Genomic DNA, 27,188 nt, shown 5'->3' on the forward strand with positions numbered 1-27,188 from the left:
ATACATGTTGATGCACTCTAATGTTGCAGCTGGTAAAGGTGGGGTTAATCTTAACAGATGCATATACTGCCTGGTTACTTAATCTATAGTAATACATCGTCATTTATGTGTTGATTATATTTTGTGTTAATAATCTGAACCTGCAAAGTAACAACAGCTTTCATATAAATGTAGTGGCGTTAAGAGTAAACAAATATGTGCCTCCAGAATATAGTAGAGTAGAGATAGATAGATAGATCGATAGATAGATACTTAGTTACTTCCATAGACTGTATATAATGTATTTCCACATTTGCCCAACAGAGGTGCACGCTTGTGTTTTGATACCCGTGAATTAGGTCGGAGTGAGAGCTCTGTCCCCATTGATGATCTCATGGCAGCCTAGCCTACAGTGAACGTCACACGTTGAGCGGCGTAGCCAAGTTCGTCACCGTCGCTGTTGGACCTGCTGAAGCTTTCGAGGTTCGGATCGGTTCCATTTTTGTTTTGGTTCAAATCCACAGTCCGAGCGTCAGCCTGTAAACCAGTTTTCGATAAACAAACACCGCGGGGATTTTGTTCATCTTCAGACGAACACCGGAAACCGCTCAGTAAAGCGAAAGTTGAGCCTCGAGATGAGTGTGGAGGCGTACGGGCCGAGCTCCCAGACCCTCACCTTCCTAGACACCGAGGAAACGGAGTTGCTCGGAGCGGACACCCAGGGCTCTGAGTACGACTTCACCGACTTCACCCTTCCCAGCCAGACGCAGACTCAAGGACAGACCCAGAGCCAGCTGGACAGCCAGGTCTGAGGCTTTCACTTTTACAGGAAGGCACCGTAAAGCGCGGTTTACCGACGTTAGCTGCCGTTAGCTAGGTTAGCTCATGCTGCATGCTAGCCCGTCACTATTGGATCTAGCGTTAGCTTCATGTTAGCTAGCTGGAACCGCCAACTCGCTGCTAGCTAGCAAGTCCGTTTCTTATTAAACTCCTAAAGTAATGTTAGGTGTCGCAGCACGTTTTTTTTTTTTGTTTACTGCTCGATGCAAACCAGACACGCATGCGTCACTTTAACGACCAGAGATAAGAACAGTCTGTCAACGTATAACTAGTTAGCTGTCTTTTTCCGCGCTGCGTCTCCTAGCCGCTAGCTGCTAGTCGTTAGCATTCAGTTTGTTTGGTAAAGCTTCTGTTGTGCTACAGGTAAACGGTCCTGATGAGGGTCTTCTCAACGGGGGAGTTGAGGACTCCGTGCCCAAAACCAGCCAGCTGTTGGCCGAGCTCAACTTTGAGGAGGATGAAGAAGACACGTACTACACCAAAGACCTGCCTCTGCACGCATGCAGGTACACAGACAGGAACCATGCCTTGATGTCGGTAGATCACAGGAAATGATTATAGTATATTGGTGTTTTCTTGATGGTTGATCCGTACTGTATTCATTGTGTAGTCCCTGATCTTGCACACCACATGCAGGGCATACAGAACCCAACATTCATTATTCTCACCAACAGGTACAACACAGTATACTGTCAAACTTTACGAGTAGTACTCATTTAAGACTTTTTACATATCACTAATAAAACACACCAGCCAGCTACAGTGACGGTTTTCATATTGTTATTATAATTACAATGCTGCTGCCCATTCTATTTAACTTAACTGACAATTATACACAACTTCCATAATTTACGTTCCTGTAAGCATTAAACAAGTAGACTAAATATACAGTTACATGTGAAAAAATGGTTTCACTGTATAAGTCATTGAGAAATGATCTTAAGAAAAAGGATAGAATTATATTATTGTGGTAATAATTTGGTTGTGTGGCAGCCTTGGGATAGCTTGTTTGGATGAAGTTCCTAAACAGATCTAGGTTAGGAGTGTTTGTCTGAGGAAAGATGGAGTTTCCAGGCACAAATATTTTTTTAAGAGAACGCATACATCATTTGTTGTTGACAAACAATTGACTTTTAGAAATTCCAAGTGGCAATCCTTAAGATTTCATTCCTACTTGAGTGAAAAATATTAAATTGTGTTCAGAGTTTTCTTAATTGTGTCTTTAGTTCCATTTGTTGTGTATACAATGTAAATTAAAAGTTCAAGATTACCATTTTAACTGTTAGTTTTTAAGAGTCCTGTATGTCGAGAGAATTTCCTGTGAAAACATTTTATTGAAAAATATTTATTTTTTAAAACACATATTACATGTTGGATACAATATGCTAACTCCTCTGACACTGTGTGCTATTTAAATAATTCCTTCTTTTGTAAAGTTAGCATGGCCTTGCTTTTGGCGAGGCACGATGTGTACTCGTGCCTTTTTGACAAAACACTGATGTGACTCAGATGTGGTTTTGATACATTGTTGTTTTTGCAGCTACTGCGGTATTCACGATCCAGCGTGTGTGGTGTACTGCAATACCAGCAAAAAGTGGTTCTGTAATGGACGTGGCAACACATCTGGCAGGTGTGTATCCTCCTCATTTTCACCTGATTACCTCAAGTATAAGCACCAGAACATGAAGCTACTTAAATGTAAACACTCGCAACACTGCAATAAATGTGGGTTATTCTACTATTCTCACCATTGCAATCATCTAGACTTTTGCCACACAGATGATGCTGAATGTGTGTAAAGAGAGATCTGTATAATGTAGTGACTGTCAGCTGTTGATATAATCAAGCAGGCAATGTAATAAGGAACATAACATTGTTTGGTTGAAACGGAAGTGGTCAATATGTGTTGTTATCCAAACTATCAATATATTTCTGCAGCAATGCTACCAGGACAAGTGTCACAGAGATCAAAGTGTTTCTGATCATTTAACTCCCTCTCTCTGAATTCCAGTCACATTGTGAACCACTTGGTGAGAGCCAAATGCAAGGAAGTGACGCTGCATAAAGATGGGCCGCTGGGCGAGACGGTGCTGGAGTGTTACAACTGTGGCTGTCGCAACGTCTTCCTCCTGGGCTTCATCCCGGCGAAGGCCGATTCCGTGGTGGTGCTGCTCTGCAGGTAAGTGCGTGCTGGGCGGCGGCTTTAAACATAGACACACCGTCCTGTAAGCAGTGTTCATACTGGACAAATCCAGTCAAGAGTGTCCTTCAGGAAAGCATTGACAGTTATTATACGCTACTCTGCAGCGTAAGCTAGCTAAATATGCAAATCCTTTCTTTGAAACTGGAAGTTTGTTCAGGTTTCAGCTGTTGTGTTGTCAGGCATCCTGATGCCCAGGAAACAGATGCAGAGTCCCTGAAATGCCTGAATAGTCAGCCAGGTGGTAAAAATAACTAAATCATTAGGGGTAGACTATTAAAAACTTACACATGCTTATGAAGTCAAGAACATAATCTAAATAAACGTTTTGATTTAGACATAAAGCTAGCCCTGCTCCAAAACAGCTGTTGAGTAAATTATCTCCATTAAGATGAAACTAATAATAATTTAAAAACACTTTTCATCTGTACAAACTATGTAATGATGACACTGTTTCTACCTCAAACATATCTTTGGCATCTTGCTTGCACTGAATAATTTCACAACTATTCAACAACCTGTTAGATTCCCCCAAAATGTGACTTGACTGTCAGACAGAAGTGAGAGAGCAGCTATTTAGTCTGCAGCTGTTGTTTGGGGAACTCCCTGCTGATCTCCATAGACCTTCATCTAGTTCCTCCTGCTCTGTGGCTAAAGTATAGCCTTCTCTGTGGCCATGCAGATAGAAGTACTTTGAGGAATCAACTTAAGGCAGGGGAACAAATAGCATCTTATTTTTTTCATCCTTTGCAATAGTTAAATTACTGTCAAATTCCACACAAGCTAAGTTTCTCTCTGTATGAACCTTGTCCATGTATGTCCATGCAGGCAACCCTGTGCCAGCCAGAGTAGCCTGAAGGACATCAACTGGGATAGCTCGCAGTGGCAACCACTGATCCAGGACCGCTGCTTCCTGTCCTGGCTGGTGAAGATCCCATCTGAGCAGGAGCAGCTTCGGGCCCGTCAGATTACCGCCCAGCAGATCAACAAGTTGGAGGAGCTCTGGAAGGTATAAGGCTGACAGGCTGGGACACTTTTTTCTACATGTTCAGAGCGATGCTGACCGGATGGTTGTAAACTTTAAGTTCTTCAGCACAGGCCAAAGGTTTGTAAGTGACAGATGCTTACAGGGGCTGGTATCCACCTGTGGCATAGCAGTTTTGAAAGGGATCTGCCACTATACAGTGGAATAGGACTTTGTGATAGGATGTTGGATGTACTTTGGATTGGCGGTTGCCTTGACTTTGTTTCCCCTCAGGACAACCCTACTGCCACCTTGGAAGACCTGGAGAAACCTGGAGTGGACGAGGAGCCCCAGCATGTGCTGCTGCGCTATGAGGATGCCTACCAGTACCAAAACATCTTTGGCCCTTTGGTCAAACTGGAGGCTGACTACGACAAGAAGCTTAAGGAGTCCCAGGTACCTGAACTGCACTTCTGAGAAGGAAACTTCTTCTTCCTTGAATGTCCATGGTGGTTTATATGTCGCACAGTTCAGGTGACAAAAAAACCCAGTCTTCAATTATATAGTTTCAAATATACTTTTAGGGTTTTATTCTTATTCTGCGATTGCACTGGATGCCTAAATATGAAGCACAACATGATGCTTTTCCCTTCTGCAGCTGTGATTCAGACCACATGAAGTCTTTGATGTGAGGCATCTTGCTTAAGCTCTGTTTTTTAAACACTGGTCTCTAGTGTTACAGAAATAATGCCATGGTAATGTAACCTTATGCCTTTCAACCTTTTTAATACATTTAAACATATATTTGTGTTTTGTTTTTTCCTTCTGCAGACTCAAGACAATATAACAGTCAGGTGGGACCTGGGGCTGAATAAAAAGCGGATTGCGTATTTCACTCTGCCCAAGACGGACTCAGGTGGTAATTCTCTGCGTTTGACTTCCTCCCAGTGGTTCTGTGGTACAGATAGAGCCCCTCCCCATCTCCCATCAGTCCTGAGAATTGCACGCAATCTCCCCAAACCTTGCATCCTTTGGTGTGCTTGGTTTTGTTTTTGCCGCTGTTTTTGTAATGTTTATTTTTTGTGCGTGCACGGTACTGTATCATTTGGTTTATGAACATAGCCCATCCTCCCCAGTTTATTCGTAGGGCATTTTGAGCATAGAAGTGTGTCTAACTTGTGTCTGTGTATCAATCCCAGATATGCGGCTGATGCAAGGTGATGAGATCTGCTTGCGGTACAAGGGAGACCTGGCCCCTCTGTGGAAAGGCATCGGTCACGTCATCAAAGTCCCTGACAGTATCCTTCGCACTGTTGGCAGTTGCACATGTATCCATTTGTCATTATATTGTCTCCTTCAAGAGTTTTCAGTCATAGAATACACACTGGTCTCTCCTCATCTTCCACCGCATTCAGTGTGAACCCAAAACCAAGATAGGCTCATTATACAGGCACAGAGTCCATGTGGCAATGTATAGATTTAAAGGGATAGTTCTGGTGTTTTTCAGTGGGTTTGTGTTAGGTACTTATCCATCATGTGTTACTGAAACAGTGAAACTTCAGTGTCCTGTTGAAAAATGTTCTAAATATAGTGCACATGAATCCCTTTTAACTGTAAAACTAGGCTGGTAGAGACAACATAATGTTTACTTCCTTAACAGCCTGTGTTTAAAGACTATGGGGATGAAATTGCCATCGAGCTGCGTAGCAGTGTTGGAGCACCTGTGGAAATCCCTCACAACTTCCAGGTTGACTTTGTGTGGAAGTCCACGTCCTTTGACAGGTAGGCCCAAATTTATACCAACAAATCCCAAATTATTGTTCATCACAGCTCATTGTATTACTCTACATTATAGTATGTCATTTTCCCCTCCCATAAACAGTGCACAGAACTAAGTTGTTTGCATTGTTTACAGGAGCTACTTTTGTGTAAATACGCCATGTCGATCATTTCTAAAGTAGAGATGTCTGTCCTTACCAAGAGGGTGAATTTGGTCAGAGGTTCAAAGATGAAGAAGTGACGATGACTGACATTTGTGTTGATGCAGGATGCAGAGCGCCCTGAAGACTTTTGCGGTGGACGAGACCTCCGTGTCTGGTTATATTTACCACAAACTGCTGGGCCATGAGGTAGAGGATGTCACCATTAAGTGCCAGCTGCCAAAGCGCTTCACTGCCCAGGGCCTGCCCGACCTCAATCACTCACAGGTCAGACCTCACTGTGATGCATCTTATTATTTTGTCATTCATTTTCTCCAAGATTTGACAGCGGGGGGGAAATGAGTTGAGTTGTTTACTGTTTACTTTATCACATACATCAGTGTATCAATACAGCTCAGCTATTTTTAATAGGTTTGAAAAACATGTGACTTAGTAGGACAAGCATTCTTTCAAGCGGGCAAAATACCCTCTTTTTTTGTTACTTGTTCAGGTGTACGCTGTGAAGACGGTGCTGCAGAGGCCTCTGAGTCTGATCCAAGGACCTCCGGGCACCGGGAAGACTGTCACCTCTGCCACCATCGTCTACCACTTGTCCCGACAAGGCAACGGGTAAAAATGTTTTTTCTTTTTCATAAATACTTAAAGAAATCTGTTATTATTTTTGTTATTCCACCAACTGTATTTCACATAGTGTTGACTCTCTATGTTGTGCATGTGTGCGTGTCTGGTTGCAGACCAGTTCTGGTGTGTGCTCCCAGTAACATTGCCGTGGATCAGTTGACGGAGAAGATTGACAAGACTGGACTGAAGGTCGTCAGGCTTTGTGCTAAGAGTCGGGAGGCCATCGAGTCACCGGTATCCTTCCTGGCTCTGCACAACCAGATCAGCAACATGGACAGGTCAGTGGCTCGCAGGGAAATTGACTCTGGACTCAAAAGTTATTGATACTTGAATTCTGCTTTGTTCAAACACTAGTCACACCAGAGGCGTGGCTCTCCATAGTCACTTTTACCTCAAACTTCACCAAGCTCTCTTACTCGTACTCTCTAGTCCAGATTCCTGCTACTTTTGTTGTGTATTGTCTCATTGACACATGTGGTCTGTATCAGGAAGCGAGTTCAACATACCCAGGTTATCTTTTGGTTATCTGGCTTAACTCACCGTAACAACCGAGATCACGCGAAACGGTCCCACGAAGCGTTTCTCAATCTGGTTTTGAGCACGTTCACATAAAGGGGTCGTGTTTGCAGCATATGGACAAGTCTGCTGTCAGCAGAGGAGCGCATTTTACAAATTAAAGAGAAAATTGTAATATCGGACAAATACGTGAAAGTTTAACACGTTATTCAGGCTGAAAGTAACACAGTTTAAACTGCCAAATGACTTTTAAGACTCGTGCCCTAGTTCACAGATTAGTTTAGTCGTGTTCAACTCTAGAGTGTGTTTTCTGTAGTAACCCTGATGTGTCTTGGTCTCACTAGTATGCCGGAGCTTCAGAAACTACAGCAGCTGAAGGATGAGACCGGTGAGCTGTCGTCTGCTGATGAGAAGCGCTACAGGGCTCTGAAACGCACAGCTGAGAGGGAGCTGCTCATGGTGAGGAGCTTTAAAGTGTGGAACCGAAATAGCTCAAAGTTAAAACTCGGCTTACAAAAAGGCCCCGCTACAAGTTTTGAGGCACTGCTGATGCAACAAGTAGTTTCTGCCAAGCATTTTCAAACTGATTATCCTTCTGTATTTACAATATTCTGTGTAGTTGCCGATGCTAAATGTCACTGCATGCTGTGGTATGTACAATGTGTGACAGTAAAAGTAGATTTACCATTCCACCGAATGGTCCAATAAGAATACACTTACAGTTACACACTTATACCTCCATTTAGAAACAATTCCATCTGACAGAAGGACAAGTTGTCATAACAGTGGAAGACCCCGTTGTCCTTCACCGCTGTCTCCTGGCTCACTCTTCTGTTTAGTGGTTATAAATTGTCATCTTTGTTGTCCAGAATGCTGACGTTATCTGTTGTACCTGCGTCGGGGCTGGAGATCCTCGTCTGGCCAAGATGCAGTTCCGCTCCATCCTGATTGATGAAAGCACCCAGGCCACTGAGCCGGAGTGTATGGTGCCTGTGGTGCTTGGAGCCAAGCAGGTAGACCAACACGCACACAGCTTAACACCAACTAATCTCCACCTACTACAGCAGGATAACTCTAGAAGGCCCTAAAACCTAATGTGACCCAGCAATTATCTCTTTGCTAAGTCCCGCCTCTTGAATGCAGACCGGCCAATCAGCCAGCTCTGACTAGGGTAGGACAACTATCCGCCTCTGCTCCGTAGGCTCTCATGCAATTGTTTTCAGTTTGACATCTTGGATATATCCTTCAAACGCATATTGTAGATTCTTCTGACTGCTTCTTTCAGAGATTGCTATTTGTTTTACCAATAATAAGATAATATTTCTTCAGGGAGTGCAGTTGGTGACAGTGTGGGCTTCATGGTAGCCCTGACAGTTTGATAGAGTAGCACTGGGGGGGGGGGCTCAGCGAAGGGTCAATTGGCCATGTTTTATTTTCACTAAAACTGTGAATGAATATCTTAACATTTAAGGAACTTGAAGGTTTTCTCTTGAAATTAGGGGATTCAAGCAGCAAGATACAGTTGGGAATAATAATGAAAAGTAAAAAATAGAGAAGAGTGTCATAGAAACAGCATTTACTATCATTTTTAATCAATATCTCAACTTAATTCAATTTATGGCTAACTGTATGAATTAAATTTCACCGGGTTAAGCAAAAGTATTTTCCCTGGACATCCAGGAACAAAAACGTCTCACGTCATGCTGTTATATTAACCCAACTGTTAAACGTGTGTGACTCATCTTCCTCCTCCCAGCTCATTCTGGTGGGCGATCACTGCCAGCTGGGTCCTGTGGTGATGTGTAAGAAAGCAGCCAAGGCAGGTCTGTCCCAGTCCCTGTTTGAACGCTTGGTGGTTCTGGGGATCCGGCCAATCCGCCTGCAGGTCCAGTACCGCATGCACCCGGCTCTCAGTGCCTTCCCCTCCAACATCTTCTACGAGGGCTCCCTGCAGAATGGTGTCACTGCAGGTTTGTCAAGATTCAGCAGTTCATTATCTTGTTTGATGGAGGAGCAAAAAAAACAAAAACATTTACACTTTGGCTGGTTCATTAGCAGGTAACAAGATCTGCAAACACTTTTTAAGACTAAAAAATGTAATTTTCATTTTCTCCTCAGCTGACCGCATCAAGAAAGGCTTTGACTTCCAGTGGCCGCAACCAGACAAGCCCATGTTCTTCTACGTGACTCAGGGTCAGGAGGAGATTGCCAGCTCTGGAACCTCCTACCTTAACAGGTAACGTCACACATTTTCTTTGCCTAATTTACCTCAAAGCTCTAAATAATTCATAATATATGAAGTGCATTGACGACATTGGCTGGGAAAGGGTTATCTGAAGCCAAACACTAGGGGATGCTCTCCTACAGCTGTCGCATCAAAACCAGGGTGGCTTAAATAGTTGCAATAACTTGATCGTGGAGAAAGCCCTCCGCTTGTCAGTCATGATCAACAGGAACGCTGAGCTCAACCCCACAGAACACAGAAAGGGGATTTCCTTTAATCAGGATCACAATTTTTGTTAAATAATCTTCGGTAATTCGTAAATTAACCTAGTTGAAGGGAGGCTGGAATTCCAGGGAAGCAAGATTAAACTGGTGCAGTTATGTGTTTGTACCTCAGTATTTTATTCAATTTAATTAGTGCCTGAAAGTTGCATCAAACTCACCCAAACAAAAGCATTTAAGCACCTTTAGCAAGTAAAATAATCCTGATCCTTACTTTTGCAGGGTTTGCAAAGTTGAGGCACCATAGAAATGTTGAAGCTACCATTAGTCTGCTCCCATTAACTTCAGATGCAACTTTCAGAAGACTGAGCAGCACCGTATTTATGTGATGCTGATGTTTTTAAGGACGGAGGCTGCAAACGTGGAGAAGATCACCACCAGGCTGCTGAAGGCTGGAGCCAAACCCGACCAGATCGGCATCATCACCCCGTACGAGGGTCAGCGCTCCTACCTGGTCCAGTACATGCAGTTCAGCGGCTCCCTGCACACCAAGCTCTATCAGGTAGCACACACATCTGAGACCTCATTAGAGCTGTATCAAATTCAACTCGATTTCTAAACTTTAACTATCGTTGGTGAATTCTCTCTGTGGTGTTGAAGAACATCCGTTCCTCTGTGCGTACGATGCTATCTCCCCCCCCTCATCCGGCTCTTGTTCCGTCCCATTATAGCAAGTGGAAATTGCCAGCGTGGACGCCTTTCAGGGCAGAGAGAAGGACTTCATCATCCTTTCTTGTGTTCGTGCCAATGAGCACCAGGGAATCGGCTTTCTGAATGACCCACGTCGTCTCAACGTGGCACTGACCAGAGCCAAGTAAAAAGCTTCTTGATGATAACTATGGCACAGCACAAATCAGATATTTCAGAATACTTTAAAGAGTGTCGTTCAATACAAAATGTCTACCCCGTCCCTGAGCAGCAGTCTTGTGTGTGTGTGCTCTGAATGAAGGTACGGCGTGATCATTGTGGGAAACCCCAAGGCCCTCTCCAAGCAGCCGCTGTGGAACAACCTGCTGAACAACTACAAGGAGCAGAAGGTCCTCGTGGAGGGTCCCCTGAACAACCTGAGGGAGAGCCTCATGCAGTTCAGCAAGCCCCGCAAACTGGTCAACACCATCAACCCTGTGAGTGGAGCAAACTGCTGTATGTGCACCCACCATGCTGTGGGGCAAACATTTGAAGACATTTACTTGGACTCTTTTTAAAATATATATATTATATAATCTAAATAATTGTTTGTTGAGCATAATCTGAATTATGCAGCTGTATGAAATGGTGATGATCTGTTTTTTCCAGGGGGGACGTTTTATGAGCACTGCGATGTACGATGCCCGTGAGGCCCTCATCCCCGGCTCTGCTTACGACCGCAGCAATGCTGGTATTCATTTAATATGTATTTAGTATCTTATGGTTTGACTCAAGATAATAACAACAAGCTGCATGACAGTCCAGCAAAACAAGGCCTGCCTGGTCTTGTTTTCGTCGTGAAAAAAACCAACAACCTGATGTTGAGTGTTGTTGTGCACGCTCTCTTTCAGCCGGACGTCCGTCCAACATGTACTTTCAAACTCACGACCAGATCGGGATGATTGGGGCAGGCCCCAGTCACATGGCCGCTATGAATATTCCCATTCCCTTCAACCTGGTGATGCCACCAATGCCTCCGCCCAGCTACCTGGGTCAGACCAACGGCCCTGCTGCAGGTACAGTACAGCACTGAGATGGTCCATTGAGCCATCGCATAAAGTGAAAATAAGAACACTTTGGTCCAGTTCGTTAGAGTGAAAAAGTAATCGAGTCTCACTTGTAGTAGAATACCCCGTTATGCAAGGTTGATCAGGCTGTGGAGGGAAATGTGGACACCTTTTAATGTTTGAAAATAAGATTATCATTAAATGAACTGAGGTGAACTACAGGGTGGACTGATGTTACTTCTTCATGTGGTGCTATGTGCTATGAACTTGATCAAAAATACAGACAATCCACAAGTAACGGGGACCAAATCACTTTCACACCCTGTCTTTAATGTCCACCAGCAATAATCCCCAGCTTCACTTCCTCTTCCATCGAGTGTAAATACCATGTTATGACCTTAAAATGATGCTTGTTACTATCTTGTTGTTGTTTTTACTCCGGTGCTGATCTTTTTTTTTTTTTTTTTTACCCATCGAGGTCGTGGAGCTATGAAGGGTAAGCCTGGGCGTGGCGGGCGGCAGAGGGTCCGAGGATCGGCACACCAGGGCGCCAGTCAGGGTAACGGACCAAACAGCCAGGCCAGCCAGGACGGGGCCTCCCAGCCCTTCTCCCAGGGGCCGCTGACACAGGGCTACATCTCCATGAGCCAGCCCTCCCAGATGAGCCAGCCTGGCCTCTCCCAGCCGGAGCTGTCCCAGGTATCGCATCACTGCCACATATGATTGTGTGATTTTCAATGCCAACGACTGCCGCATATGATTAATTCTGAACTTTGACTTCAAAATGTGTCTGCAATGATGTTTCTGTCCTCCTGTTCTCCAGGACAGCTACCTGGGCGATGAGTTCAAGTCCCAAATCGACGTGGCTTTGTCCCAGGACTCAACTTACCAGGGTGAACGTGCGTACCAGCATGGTGGGGTGACTGGACTGTCACAGTATTAAAGTGTAAGTACATAGAACGTGTCGTGACGCATATTTTTACTGAATCTAGGCCAATGACAATCGGTAGTATAACCTTTTTTTCATACTGTTAAACTGTAATTAATCAGCGGTTCACATGACTCACTTGTATTGTTCTATATCCAAAGTGCTCCCACGCTGCCGAATTAAGGCATTGAATTCCTTATTTTCTTCCACTGGAAGAGCTCAGGTCTCTGCTGACGGCAGTATTGCTCGTTTCTTTTGAGCCAAATCTAAAGTTTACGTTGTAGACAAAGGGTTATAAACCTGTTTGTGTCTTGCAGGTCACTTAAAGAAGGGAGCTAGGCTTGACCTGAGCTTAGTTCATCAGCTTTTTAATCTGGGAAATAATAAAAACATAAAATGGATACCTGTTTTCCTCTGCTACAACCGAAGCACCACCGAGTGAAAGCGACGGGATAGCGAAACCAAACCAATGACCAGCGAGAGAAATGAGAGGGTAGGAGACGAGGAGGGCACGAGCAGACGGGCATGGCGATGGCGAGAGAGGCCGAGTGAACAAGCGAGAGGCAGGGACCGATGCCCGGGCAGAGTGAAGGAAGGGAGTCGAGAAGATGGCGGCGTGTGGTCGAGCTGCTGAGGGAAACGTAGGGGAGATCTCAACGGTCTCCCGAGGGAGTCCAAATGAGGAACAACTCCCAACAAAATAATTCAGCCAACCCCTTCAACCCACCGCCTCCAGGAAAGGAAGGATCTCCTCTTCAGATGGAGGTCGAAGCTTTCTAGCTGAATTTGAAGAACTTGTTCTCCAAAACTTGCAGGGGGGACGATGACAGAACGCCATCGAACAGGAAACACAAAATCCTCATGCTAAAAGTCGGTTGGTTTCTTAACCTGTATCTCTTGAATTTGGTTTATCACGGGAGGAGAGCGGCCCAAAAAACCCTCGGCAGCCTCTGAAGGAAGCAGCAGTCGACACACCTTCTCGGAGAGGAAATAAAAACACGGTTTCTGTGCTTGAGTCTGAGATTAAAGAGCCTTGAATTGAACCTTTCATTTGCCTTGAGAACCACTGGCTCATTCACGAGGTCTTTAACGGGGCGGTTTCGACCACACGTCAGTGGCTGAGGGGCACCGGGATTTCAGACTGTTTTTCAAGGCATGACGCGCAAATCGCACCGATATCGTGACCGTCATGGGACAGTTTGTTCTTCTCTGAAGTACCTTTCTTATTACAGAGCACAAAGTTGCAAATAAGTCATTGAAACTATCAAAAACGACCAGCATTGAATATTCAACTCGATGTCATTTGATGTTTCAGCGGAGGCTTATCTTTATTTTAATCTTTTGGAAGCGGGGGTCATTGATGTCCTGCTGTGTACGCTTAGATTGGCAAACGCTTGAATGCTTTGCGGTGATTGATTACTCAGGGGATTGTGGACTGTTCTCACTCATCACACAACTCCCTGCTCGAGGTGAAAGAAACCAAACAAGAAGAGGAAAGCAGGAGGATGGCGGTCGAGGCTTACAGGCGGGTCGTGGCAATCAATCCACCAGAGGTGAGGAGTAGAAAAAGGAAGGTGGCTGAGGAAGAGAAGGATAGGAGAGTTTCCACTTCTGGAAAATGTCACGGGAAACATGTGGCTTTAGGACCGTGAAGTCCCAATACGTGACCACAAATTAGATGTTAACCCAGTGTCATTTCACACAGCATTTTGATTTTGTGAATAATGTTCACGACACGCAATATAGCCAAGCTGATGGCCATGTTGTCCAGCCGCTCAACTCTCGAGATAATCGGGGTTTTGAAGAATTATGGCTTTCACAAATGAGAAAAATATAGAATCTCAACACGACCAATGTGATCTGAAAGATCTTTGGTTCCTGTGTGGATGAAACTTCACTGAACCCCACTTAAACACAGTGAATATACCATCAGTACTGATTACATGATGGCCAGCAGATAAATGAAAAGTGAATGAGAAACCTGAATCAGTGCCTATAACCAATCACCTTCAGATAAACAGCTGCAGCACAAGCATGAATGTAGTTAAAAATCAAACTACCAGCATAAACAAACCTTCCAGACATCAGAGGGCTCAACCAAACCCACAGAAAAGGACTTGATGTATTTTATTTTTTTTATATAATATCGGGCCGGGTAGAGATGAGGTCAGTGAGTTTGCAGCTGGGTTGTTCCTTGAAAGGCTGGGCGGATGAAAAGACAACAACAAAGCCACCTTCCTTCCTTCTGTGGAGTAAAACGAAAGCTGGTAGAATTTATTTCTCCTTCTGTGGACTTTTGATTTGTGCTAAGCTGTTCTGCCTGCATTATGTATTCCTTGTAGATTTATGTGGATCCTAAACCCTTTCCCTGAAGAACTGTGTGAACCTGAACCTTCAGTTTGATCCAAACTTTGCTTTTGTCGGAGGATTCGCCGCTTTGTGTCACATTTTGTCCTGACCGGTGTTATTTAGCCATTTTGTGTAGTTTTACTAAAAACTAAAAATGTTATTGTAGCAACTTGCTGACAAACAGGAAAGAGGCGGACGCCGTTTCCTGTTTTCACGGGTTTTGTATCTTCTCCTCGAACTCTCCGAGGGATTGTAGTTTTTTTAAACTCTTCCAGGAAAGACGCTTTCTGAACACAGAATGTACTCCACTGTTTCTCATTTCAGCAGACATGTGACAATCATGTTGTAAGTAGACGTTTCCATGTTTAATTGACTTAGTAATAGTTCGGTTTTGTTGACATTGTGCGAATCACTCTTTAGTGCGATGAATTAGTTTCCCATATAAACCCGTTCCACTGAAATCCTAACATGTTATAGCTTTAAGAACCTGCTGCCGTAATATTATTGCTTTGGTGTTTTTTTTTTCCAACTTCTGAGCCACAATGAAATGCAACATCTGCAGTGATCATTGAAGACGTGATTCAGTTGTAAAGTGGTTGTTAAACATTTGCATCCAAACCAGTCATTCTGTCAACATGCAGGGATCGATCGCTCAGCGTGACGTTTCGTCACGTGACGGTGGCTCCTTGTTAAACTGAATCAATAAAGGCTGTCAATTTGAGAAGTTTTCATGGTGTGAAATTCAGATTCTAATTTATTTGCAGATGCTCACAAACAAAAACACAAGGTATTGTACAGTAATATAACTTTTAGTATATACATGGGTTACAGCCTATTTCAGGCTGTTTTCTGTGCAGCCTTTTTCTTCTGTCTTCTCTGGGCCAGTTTGTTCTTCAGCTGTCCACGTTTCTGTTTCTCAATGCTCTCATGGATTCTCTGTTTAAACACTTTCTTCTGGCTCCGGATTTTCTCCAGCTCGGCCTGCCTCTTAGCCTCCAGGTCTGGATCCTGAGGAAACAGCATGATCACAAATCAGCAGGAAAATTCAAGTCCTTGGCTACAAATCAGATCCTCGTAGCGTTTTAGTTTGTACTCAGTATATTTCCCCCCACACACTTTTACAGATATGGGTTTGCTCAAAAGTGAAGAATTAAAGCCTGTGTTACAGTCTGAATTACCACTTTCTATTTGTACTGCTGAGCAAACTGAGATGATGCAGCGATCTGGAACCAGTGTAACAGAAACTGCTCTCATTGGAACCACACTGACGTCAAACAAAGGGCCGGAGACACCCGAAATATATGGTACCGATTGTTGGGAAAGTAGACAAATCCCTCATTTAAGTTGTGTTCAAGTCATTCATTATGAATTAAGTATTAAAAGCTGTTTCCTGAAAACAACTTTTGCACATTCAGCTGAAGAAGTGTAATACATTATCACTTTAACTAACTACTGCCACATACTTTACAAAAACATGAACATAAATGTACAGTTACTATAAGTTCCTCTTGAGGAAATCACAGGAGCGGAACAAACTGAACTTGGTGTTCATAAATTAAACTTGACTGCTAAAATGTGCCAGCTGCCTGATACAAAAAAAATGCAAATGTTTGGCTGTAAAAAGAAAGAAGAAGGATTGAACTTACCTTCCCCTCCAAGATCAGCTGTTTCCTCTTGTTGATTTCCTTTTTCTCATCAAAATCTGTTGCCTCGAGTTTCTACGACACAAAAACATGTTCGTGAGAAGATCCGGTACAAATAGTGTCCAGTCTGAAAACTGCATGACTGAGGACTTTAAGTCAAAGAAAGGTAAATGCTGAAAGATTCAACTAACACAAACTGTGGTGCACTAAACTACCAAGAGGTGACTGAATATGTCCGTACTATTTCACACTCCCGTCTGGTCACATTGACCTGGGTGAGGATCTTCAGGACTTCTTTCTCCACCACAGGATATTCCTTCAGCTTCGTCTCTGTGGAAACACAACAGACCAGATGACATTGAGACACATCACACTTTAACACACACTGGAGTCCGGTACTTTCCGCTTCTTGGGGTTCCTGGTAGCTGGTTACGGCGAAGTAATTGTGTTGTGATCTGGTCCAGGACCTTAACACACTGTCTCAAAGGCTTCCTGTCACGTTCAGTTTTGTAATATAGACCAACTATAAATAATTAAACATTTACGTATGAGGAGCTACTCGCCATATTGATGATTTGGAAGTGAACGCGTTAACATGATTAGAAGAAGCGCTGGATAAAAAAAGAAGAACATGGGGATAAAAAGTCACCAAGCTGTAAAATGCTGGTGATCTTTCACTAACCAACTATCTCCCCGTTAGGATCTTTTGTGAATGAACACTGGATTTTCTACAAGCTTTATTTCCAGTAGAACAGATGTTCTCACTGCAGCCACAACTAAAAACGAGCTGGCAGTTCTCTGTCGAGTTCTGAAATCACTTGTTCACTGGTCTTGTCCTCTTCACCACATTTTAATTCAGTCTTTACAAGCAGACAACTTACTAATCAGTCCTTCGATGGAGTGGACCAGGTGGATGTCGTACTGCGTCACCAGAGTGATGGACACTCCGTTCCTCCCTGCAGAGGAAGAAAACCTCGTCACGCATCAGCTGCATGTTTTAGACGTGATATGGATGGTGTTGGACGTTTCTGATTTTATCACAGTTAAGATTTACTAGGAAGTTGATAAAAAGGTCACCTGCTCTCGCTGTTCGTCCGACTCTGTGGATGTAGATCTTGGGGAGGCCGGGGGTGTTGTGGTTGATGACGACCTGGACAGTTGGAATATCCAAACCCCTGCGAGTCAGACAGAACAGGAGGGATGTCGAAACAAGTTGACTGTCTACATCTGAAACTGTGCGACAACTTGAGGAAGAATTGACGGATATTGAACTTTTAAAAAGGTGTGAAAATGAAGACTGCCGTCATCCCCGTCAGCGGAGCTTCTTACCTGGAAGCCACGTCTGTCGCAATCAGGATTTTGAAGACGCTGGCCTTGAACATGGCGAGGTTTGCAAATCGTTGTTTCTGGTGAAGATAAAGAGTTCATGCTTTAATCCCTTTACTATCAGGCTTTGTGCTCACTGAACGTTTGTGTCTGTGTCTCTTTAATGAGACAAAAATGATTTTTACATCCAACACAAGCTTGTCAAGGCACTCTGAGGACGGGCAATAATGAACACGTGACCAAGTTGAAGGAAATCTGTGCTCACATCGTTCCCTCACACAAAGCAAAGTCAAATTCTTCATCTATGCAAATTGGGATACAGCCTCTCTGCTACTTGGCCAGTCATAAATCTAAAAACTACCTTCAGCAGGCCGCCGATACTAAAACTCACTCTTTCTCTGCGACCAGGCAGCTGCCAGCGTCACAGGATTAATGAAGTTAGGAAGTTGCACTAGTCTCACCTGTTTCATCATGGAGTGCAGGCAGATGGTTGGAAAGTTAAATTCCCGCAGCATCATGGTGAGGATTTGGCAGTTTCTGTGCAAGAGACAGCCAATTATTTCATGGAATGAACATGTGAACCGGACCAAATCTACAACATTTACATGCACAGAGAGGTTTCAAAGACATAGAAAAATATATTTTCACCGTGTAAGCTGGATTTCTATCCACCTGCATGCTATAGGTAGCGTACCAATCACAGTCAAAAACTGCCGCCTCAGCAATCATCGTATAGTACGAGTTGAATCAACAGCATACTCTCTTTAGGGCAAGACTGTCCGGGCATGCACTGTATAAGGCATTTAAATTATTCTGGGCTTCTTACTTGCACGTGTTGGTGAAGATCATGATGGACCAGTCGTCATGCTCGTCAGTAAACGTCTGGATCAGGTGGACCAGGTAGGCGTCCTTCACCTTCTCTGGAGTGAGGATGTACCTCTGGTCCAGCTCCTCCACTGTTTTTGTCCTGTGAACAACAATATTTCAATGTTCCCTAAAGATAGATAGACTTTCTGTTGCCTCAGAGGTCAGAGGTCATAGTACAGAACAGAAACCCTGAAGCTGGTATTGATTCAGGGGAGGGGATTATAATGTAACTTTGACGAGTGTAATGATCCAATCAGAATGCCTTCATATTCATCATGAGCAGGGAACAAGTGGGAATCTGCTCCACGGCACTCAAAAGCCTTTGTGCTGCAGTCATGTTGAGTCATTTTTCTTCCCTCATCAAAAGGTGAGAACAATGAAATCAAGCAGCGATATTGTTTTGTTCTGCACCCACTTTTATTTCATTATCTGTTCACACTGGATACACTCGCATGAGTTCGTAGCTGCTTTCTGCACGTATGATCCCTGCAGAGGGTCTGAGCGTTGGTAAACCCAGCAGAACGCTCATTCAACCACACTTAATTCCCATTATTTGCACGACTCTGCCTCACATCCAAAGGCATTTGTGCGAGAGACACGCTTCAGTGATTAGCTGCACCTCAGATCAGATGACAGGCAAACTGATTTTCCGGGCCGGTGCGCCCGTTTTATAAATATCACGCAAGATTTCTCACAAAGAATGCGTCTGAAATGAGGCACAAAAACATCCACCGTTTTTAAGGAAAGGACCTGAAATACGTAGTTCTACACCAACAAATACACTGAATACACTTCTGCAAACAACGATTAAAACATAGGTCAAAGTGAGACCCGTAACGCTCTGTGAATTTGCTAAATATTTCTAATAACAGCTGTTAAATGGCAGCAGGTTACTCACTCCGACGTGCTCTCCCAGAAGAAAGGTTTGTTCATGGCGATGTTCTTCAGCTCGTGCAGGGTGTCAGTGAGCGTGGCGCTGAACAGCAGCGTCTGCCGTTTAGCCGGTAAAATCCCCATGATCGTCTCCAGGTCTTTGGTGAAGTCAGTACAGCCCTGCTCCAACAGTCGGTCCGCCTCATCCAAGATCTGACAACCACACAAAAACCATGTTACAAACCGTATGAAAAATTATACACAAATACATTTCTTTAAAGGATTTTGTTGTAAACTTAAAGATACCTGTTAACTGAGCAATATTATGTTCATTAGCTGTTTAAAAGACAGCAATAAACGATATATATGATAATCTGATGTTCCATAGGGTCTAAAAATAAAAAAGCTCAGTATCTTATGAAGTGTATGAGAAAAAGAAGCATTATCTTGCACACACAGACTTCTCCTCTGCATAATAATGTATTTATATCCGGGTATTCCTAACATAACCTAACAGACGTTAACTATATGAGAGCTGTAGCAGAGACAAGGCGTTGAAACCGACGGTCCTTCCTGAACTCACCAGAAACTGGATCTTGCTCATGCTGAAGGTGTTGGAGCTGCGGATGTGATCGGCCAGCCGTCCGGGCGTCGCTACGACCACATGTGGTTGGTTGGTCAGCTCCATGGCCTGACTCACCATGTCTGTGAGAAACACAACAGCAGCAGCAGCACTGAGGAGAGGCTCAGATGTAATGTAGCAGTAACTAGCAGCAGTTGTTCATTTAACTTTCTGCAGCAGCAGGGCAACGACGGGGCTTTAAAACTCAATCAGACGCTCGTAATAAATGATTACCCATTCCACCGACGACGATGCAGTCTTTCAGACCCAGCGGCTTCCCCAGCACTCGAAACTGCTCCGCAATCTGATAGGCGAGCTCCCTGCATGACATCACACATGCAACAACATCAAAGCTATTCATCCTAACTTGAGGCTTATTTTTAGGTCTGACATGCCAAGGACTTGACAATTAAGATGGTTCAGCTTAGAGCCATTGTGCTTTTATTTTGAAGCTAACCTGTGTGTACCACTTGTGTTTTAGATCACAAAAACATTTCATCTTTATCAACATCTGGAAATGACACAGCCTGACATGACCAGTAGTGAAAAGGAAGAAGAACCATTAAATAAACAAGTTTATGGAAGATGGAGCTTTCTTTAAAAAATAGCAGAGTTCCCATAACAGCCCAGCACTGACCTGGTAGGAGTGAGCACCAAGCAGAAGATGCCATACGGGTCCTCGGACAGTTTCTGCACCACTGGAAGCACAAAGGCTGCTGTCTTCCCACTTCCGGTCTTAGCACAGCCCATACAGTCCCGACCTGGGAGGAGAAAGCACCGTCATTCATCTGCTCTAAAGTCTGGTTTAATGACTTACCTTGTGGTAACTTCAGACGATTAAACTCAAAGTATTATAATACTTTCCTCATCATGGGAGCTATCTCAAACTGATACTTTATTGTTGCTTTGCTGATCTACAAACTCACACACCTTGCAGATCATCACTTTTTGATCCAAAGTGGCGGTCTTACCTTCTAGTATAGCAGGCATGCAGTGTTCCTGGACGGGAGTGGGTTTGTTGATTCCCAGCTGTTTACACTGTTTGACCAGCCAGTCCGCGAGACCCAGCGACGAGAAGTCCGACATGTCTAATTGACCTCGTCCTCTGGGTGATAGATGAATAGTTCCGTGTACCTAATTTCACAAAATGTTAGCTGAAATACTCTATTTAAACGTACAGTAAAACATCCTCGTGTGTGACACCGATAGTCGCAGTATGATCACGTAACAGTACAACGTACGTATTTGTCTTCTTCTCCAAGTTGCGGCCGGCAGACTGGAGGTAGCGCATGCGCGGTGATGCCCTCTGCTGGTCACATGTGGGATGAAACGAGTATGTTGTTGGCCCTGCAGACATTTTGAACGTGATGTCAACTAAAATTTTACTATAATCACATATTTTGATAGGCTGACCCCACCTTTATTCATAAATCAATCAGCTCCTTTTAACTTTTAACTGTATTAGGTTAGTATTTCAATAAGGTCACAAAGTCCATCCTATACTATAGGCCTCTGTATGTCCAGGCCTAATATATTTTACATAAGTAAAAGTAGCAAAACCAAAGTGTAGTAATACTCTGCATAATTGACTTTTTGTTAGGTTTTGAATAATCTGAATCTGAATCTGAGTAACTCGTAAATAAAGTTCATCAAAAAAATGTAGTGGAGTACAACATTTTCCTCTGAAATGTAGGAGTATACGTCTAAAAAAGTAAAAAGTAATTAAAGTAGTGAGTTGTTTGGAAGTTATGTACCTCAAACTTGTACTAAAGCATGAATATGCACCCTAACGACATATGGCCTACTTAAACCTTGTTAGTTTTGGGGCGGGCTCGGGATTACAGGATCTGTTGTGCCTTGTCATTTCAATATAAATTGATATTGTAATTTAGTGCTGGATATTCATAAACAATCGTGCAATTAATCAAATGACCACACAACATTCACTAGGTGTTGCTTTTTGGCACTTGTCAGCTTTGCCCAGTTGGTGGTCTAGCCTTGTACGACACATTTACGCCTCCACAGTTCTCTCCCTCTGATCTGGTTCAGCTTGTCCTGCCCCTCAGTGCTGCAGCACCATAGGAGGCAAAACCCACAGCTTCGATAAATGCACCTGCTTATCTGCTCCTGTCCTTTCGCTGTGATCTTTTGTTCAGTGCACAAAATGAATTGTTGTTATTTGTGATACAGAAAATATGGGAACATATTTGAGGAAAAGCAATTGACACTTCTATTCTGTTACACCCACGTGTATTAGCCTACTAAACTGTTGGTAGAGTTTATTTTCACAAAATGACCTCTCAGTCATTTGATAGAGATTGTATTTATTTCATATCATTATATAATTTCCCAAACAAAAAAAAGCCCAAACATGTCAGTGATCTTTATTCAGCAATTATCAAGAGGTGGCTAATGTTTGTTATGGGCTTAGCCTCCTGGTCTGGATGGATATTAACCCTGAACTATCACCATAATTAGTTTTCACTGACCGTCTGTTCTTTCCTGCTGACATCACTGATGTGTCCCCCTGGCTGATCTGAAATAATTAGGCTTGAAGCACCGTCTGATTTTCATGAAGCTTATTTGAACCCGTTGGTCTGACATTCAGGAATTACTGAAGGAGGATTGCACTCACAAGCTTTTTTTTCAAGAGTAATTGCAAAGGAGCTTCCTTAACTTTTTTAACCATTTAAGATTTGATTCTCTGTCCAGACTATATTTCCAATGTAGATGATGCCGTTTTTGCCACATCATGTCGGTCTTTGTCTTTCTGTCCAACCTGCAACAGTGAGCACTGCGAAGACACTGTGAGTTTGATTCAGCCGCTGCTTGACTTGGACAAAGAGAGAAACATTTTTCCAACAAGACCCATCTGTGTGTGCACATTGGGGCTGCCAGAGGTGATTACTACCCTTTGCGTTAAAGGCAGAGGCCTGGAGGTTCAGCTCCGTCCTGCCCAGACCGTCCAGCTGTGTTGCAAACTGCCTCGGACCGGCTGAGAAGTGTCTCTCTAAATGAGCATGAAGGTTGCTTGCATGCGAGGCAGAAATCTGATGTTCCCTGATGCCTCCCTGCAGCACAGAGCAGCAGTCAGCTGCATCGCTGTAACAGGCCACTGAGCAGCACGATTAGTGCACAGGAGCTGCCCCCATGGCTCTTCCACTACATTTGATGCTCCGCTTTCTCATGTTCACCCCGTATACATGCAATAAGTAGTTTATTTTGAATCAGGGGTGACTTCAAACCAAGGCCTGTATGAATTAATGAGGTGAAATGCAACCTTTTCTCTGCGTGACTCTGCAGTGATTTTCAACTGATTTTAGGGAAAGTTGTGGAGCTTTAACAAGAAGTAAATGGATGACATGTTGACAATTAGCAGCTCAATGGAAGTTTTACATTCTCAAAATTGCACTTTACAATAACTTGAACTGTAATTGTCACTATACATTATGGCATTTTTATATCTTTATTCTATATTTAATGTATCTGGGGTCAATTTATATATTCCATACCATGTCAAAATGTACAGGATTTTGTATTTTATATGTGCATGTGTGTGTTAATGCTTGTTTATGTTTCTGACTATAACATGTTAGATCAAGTCAGATTTGTAAAGAAGTTCAAACCTATATGCAGCTTAATAAAACGGTGAATTAGATTTCATAAATCTTATGAAATTGAATCAGTGAACTGAGAAAAGACATATGCAAATCATTTTATAAACTATATATACTACTATATATGCTGGAACAATCAAATTGTATTCCCATGACTTTCAGTGTACAGCACTTTGGTTGTGAGCGTATTTCTTTTTTACTTTTTGATTTGGTTTGATGTTCTGTGTGATATTTTAAGGATCCTATTTGTGGAGTTTTTCTACAGTTTTGTTTACAGAAATACATCTGCTATCCTTAGTATTATGGGATTTTCAGTGAGATGAACACATGACTGCAGTCATTTGATGACATAATCATTGCTATGAAATATGCTCCTCTGCCTAATGAATAAAATCATTAGACTAATGCATAATATTTCCATAGGGACTTAATGTAAATGTAGCACAATTCAATTTAATGTAGCTTTGTGGCAGATTTCCAGTCATATATTTTTTTCTTATCCTATCAACAGCAATATATTTATTTTGCTGTTGATTTATTAGATTGTATCCATCATAGTATGTGATAGGATTACAATATAGCTCTTTATAAACAGATTAATATAGAATAGTATCTGATTTAACGTGAGATCAACACAGTCAGTGGGTGCAGAATTGTACATCTGACTGATTATTTGCTGAGGCTTTAATTTTCAACAACCATTTGGATTCTGTTCTTCCACCAGTAATTTCAAATGCTTCAAGCTTTTATTACGCTGCACCTCATAAATACGCACCGAGGGGGCTTTTAAGACGTCCGCAGGCCATTTCCACATGTAGCCTACTATTTCACATTCTGACATTTAAGTGGAGAGTGGGGATAAGAGGCAGAGGGGCCGGGTTTGTAGTTCACTTGTGGCCATCAGATGGCGCTTAAGAGGCTCCACGGTCCCACTGAGAGAGTTGAATTGGATCCCAGTGTGATCTGGCACAGAGGCGGGAAGGGAGCGCAGCACAAGTCCTGGACGAGGTTTGAGCCAAAAGCACTCTGCTGCCCGACTTTTATCGACATTCCTCTGTCTGTCCGGCCTGCAGGACTGAGCCAAACGATTCACGGTGCGTAATTACGCATCGGGACGACACATCCGCGGTGTTTTTCGGCGTGGAAACCCGCGGACAAAGGAAGACAGGCAGCCCGGAGTACAACTGACTTGAGAAGAGAGGAGTACAGTTGGAGAGGAAACAGGGGAGTCTGGAGTCGGAAGTGATTTGTCTTTTTTTTTTTCGGAAATGTAAGTTGAGTCCAGGATTTCGGGGAGAAAGCTAATCCTTTTGGAAACCGAGGAGAAAAGGACAAAAAGTGGAGTGGTGGTGAGTGGAATTAGTCCTCAAACAGCATCCAGATCCTCGGAGCATGGGGTAAGTTAGACGTTTGTGTCTGAAATGTTCAGATCGCCCAGTCCTGCTGTCTGGAAGTGATTTGTTCAAATGGCGAACTGCTTAAAAAGTGAACTTCGCGGTGACTTCTGAGCTAAATAGCACATTTCCTCTCCTTTTTAAGTCAATCAATCAGAATATTACCATCAGTTCACATCTGACACTGCGTAATTTTCTTTGTGTACATTCTGAAAGCCATTACCGAGAGAGGAATCCTTTATTTGTGAACCCGTGGGAAGTCTGACGTTTGTTTATACCAAAATAACGTGTGACCGTAAATAGGTCAAATTTACATGCTGAAAGATCATGTCTGCATCACATTTAACTCTGACGGATACACAGACAATTTAAAATGCATGATCAATCAGTTTATAGTCATATGAAAAAAGACATAACCAGCTTACTCATGCATCCTGCAGTTAACAAAATTACTGTGATTTCCTGTTCTCTATTCCTCTACTATTTGTATCTCACACACACACACACACACTGGTGCTGCCACTGGATCACTTCCAGGTCGATTGCTGTGCAGGGGATCATGGGTGGGTTTGCTTTGGGAAGCTCTGGGTGTCAAGCTGTGCTCGGTCTCATTAGCTGTGTGTGTTGAATTATACACGCAGGCCTTAAGTTTGGTTCAGACACACCTGAACCCTCCTCGCATTACTATCCATGCTGTCAGCCTCCCCCCTCTAGGCCGGTCTAGTGACACTTTAATTGAGATGCCACTCAAATGGCTGAATGTGAATAGTATTAAAGCATCCTCGGTACACATTTCAATGCCTACATTGCTTGTAAAATGCGGTTTTATTATACTCCTATGGTGTATTTACTGACATGGTGGTGTTGAAAAATTAAAGTGGATTCATTGGGATTTCCAAATTCTTCAGACCTTTGAAACTGCACAGTGATGCAGCATAATGTTGGCGCTCACCTGCTTGTTTGCTACAAATCGGTTCCTGGATCCCTCAAAAGGCCATGAAGGCGTGTCCTTGGAAGTTCCTTAAGATCAGGCTGAACCTATACGTCTCCTCAAATGAGACAAACGGAAGCTAATGGTGTGTTCAGGTGGCCCTCAGCAACTTGTGAAGGAAAATTTCAAACTAACTAACAAAGTGGTAGATGAAGCATGGGTATAGATGTACTTAAACACATGATGAATACCACAGTGTTCCAGGTTACTGGGAATATATCTGTCCAGTTCCATATTCCAAATGTACAGAGACTGAAGTACTTTACTGTGTGTTGACAACACACTGCTCTTTGCACTGTGCACCTGAGCACAAATCTGTCAATGGGTCTCTGAGCAACCTCTAACTTCACTACAAGGTCAATGTTTTCATATCTAACCTCCCAGCTTCAATCCATTGACCCAGATATATAGTCTACATGTATGGGACAGACCACGTGGTATCAGCACATAGTATATCTCTGTCAGACTGGCACTACCTGCTCCGTAACATCTGCAGTCCAGTGTGTTATTGCTTGCTCATACGCTGTCAGAATTTGGGCCGCAGATCAACTCTGCATAATCACTCTGTGGTGAGTTCAATCACCTGGTCCAAATGAAAGTCATGGCAAGGACCCCTGGAGGAAGTTATGGATGTAGTCGCAGGGCCACGATGCACACTGAGACAGGAACCTGCACGACCCTTGACAGATGGAGACGGCATGCACCAGGAAGCGAGCACCGGGAGCAGGAGACTTTTGATTAACAGCCACTTCTGGTCCATAAACATAATGAGTGTGAGTAGGTGCATAAGTGCTCTCATGCTGTCTACAGCTTGTGTTAAAGTACTTAACCATGTTACCGTACCCATGAACGCTGTACAAAAGGGAATATCTCATTTGAAGGAGAGACAGTCTTGATTTAATAGGGATGTTATATTTTTCTGTAACAAGCCTCTGACAGCGTTCATTATTTACAACCTTCTGAATTAAAGAGGTGCACCTGAATGCACCAAATAAACACTTGCAATTGACTACGGCATGCTAAGAGCAGCGAATGATTTATCAGAGGTGTCCTCCACATATGTCTATAAAAGCAAGCTGCATTTCTTCATCACATTTAAGGACCCTCTGGATCGAGACCACCTTGTCGACCCATTAAGAGCTACTCGCGATATTTGTATAGTTTATTTTGTCAATGAAAGGCTGTGGTTCAGGTTATTTTCTCTGAACAGATTATTCACTGATTAAGCACATTTGACCTACACTGAATTGTTTCTAACCTCAGTCTAGTTGAGGTTATTATTGGTTTAGCACTTGGTATCAGAAGCCTCTTCATGAGGA

At 43.3% G+C, this 27,188-nt stretch overlaps 3 protein-coding genes across 6 annotated transcripts in view; 2 read left to right on the top strand and 1 right to left on the bottom strand.

The window, feature by feature from the left end:
• The first annotated feature begins 394 nt into the window (after window positions 1–394).
• On the top strand, window positions 395–15,265 carry LOC142946740 (regulator of nonsense transcripts 1). 4 transcript variants are annotated; one of them, XM_076088222.1, is made up of 24 exons: window positions 395–785; window positions 1,183–1,325; window positions 2,360–2,449; window positions 2,831–2,998; window positions 3,848–4,028; window positions 4,278–4,439; window positions 4,815–4,941; window positions 5,183–5,281; window positions 5,657–5,765; window positions 6,031–6,190; window positions 6,414–6,532; window positions 6,658–6,822; window positions 7,405–7,519; window positions 7,930–8,073; window positions 8,817–9,030; window positions 9,179–9,296; window positions 9,911–10,067; window positions 10,237–10,379; window positions 10,515–10,689; window positions 10,862–10,943; window positions 11,104–11,268; window positions 11,738–11,958; window positions 12,083–12,205; window positions 12,505–15,265. In XM_076088222.1, exons 1-23 carry the CDS (start codon window positions 615–617, stop codon window positions 12,200–12,202), a joined length of 3,348 nt encoding a protein of 1,115 aa, XP_075944337.1. In that variant the 5' UTR covers window positions 395–614; the 3' UTR covers window positions 12,203–12,205; window positions 12,505–15,265. The 4 variants fall into 4 exon arrangements, with proteins under 4 accessions (XP_075944337.1, XP_075944334.1, XP_075944335.1 ...); XM_076088219.1 differs by having other exon boundaries at window positions 4,815–4,902; window positions 5,183–5,311; XM_076088220.1 differs by having other exon boundaries at window positions 4,815–4,902; window positions 5,183–5,311; window positions 12,617–15,265.
• ddx49 (DEAD (Asp-Glu-Ala-Asp) box polypeptide 49) lies at window positions 15,262–21,099 on the bottom strand. The gene is made up of 13 exons (XM_076088223.1): window positions 20,839–21,099; window positions 20,505–20,628; window positions 20,102–20,187; window positions 19,829–19,950; window positions 19,271–19,458; window positions 18,332–18,472; window positions 17,967–18,042; window positions 17,509–17,585; window positions 17,257–17,354; window positions 17,061–17,135; window positions 16,421–16,509; window positions 16,183–16,254; window positions 15,262–15,544 (listed from the first exon to the last, which is right to left on the bottom strand). Exons 1-13 carry the CDS (start codon window positions 20,951–20,953, stop codon window positions 15,374–15,376), a joined length of 1,434 nt encoding a protein of 477 aa, XP_075944338.1. The 5' UTR covers window positions 20,954–21,099; the 3' UTR covers window positions 15,262–15,373.
• Window positions 21,100–24,608: 3,509 nt separating this feature from the next.
• LOC142946746 (homer protein homolog 3-like) overlaps window positions 24,609–27,188 on the top strand; it is a 40,622-nt gene continuing 38,042 nt past the window's right edge. Inside the window, exon 1 of the mRNA XM_076088229.1 lies at window positions 24,609–24,881. Within this exon, the coding sequence (XP_075944344.1) occupies window positions 24,877–24,881 (5 nt within the window). The 5' untranslated portion in view covers window positions 24,609–24,876. The remainder of the gene's footprint in view (window positions 24,882–27,188) is intronic.

This window comes from Anarhichas minor, unplaced genomic scaffold, assembly GCF_050575085.1.
Source record: "Anarhichas minor isolate MPS153535 unplaced genomic scaffold, ASM5057508v1 ptg000010l, whole genome shotgun sequence".
NCBI classification, from domain to species: Eukaryota; Metazoa; Chordata; class Actinopteri; order Perciformes; family Anarhichadidae; genus Anarhichas; species Anarhichas minor.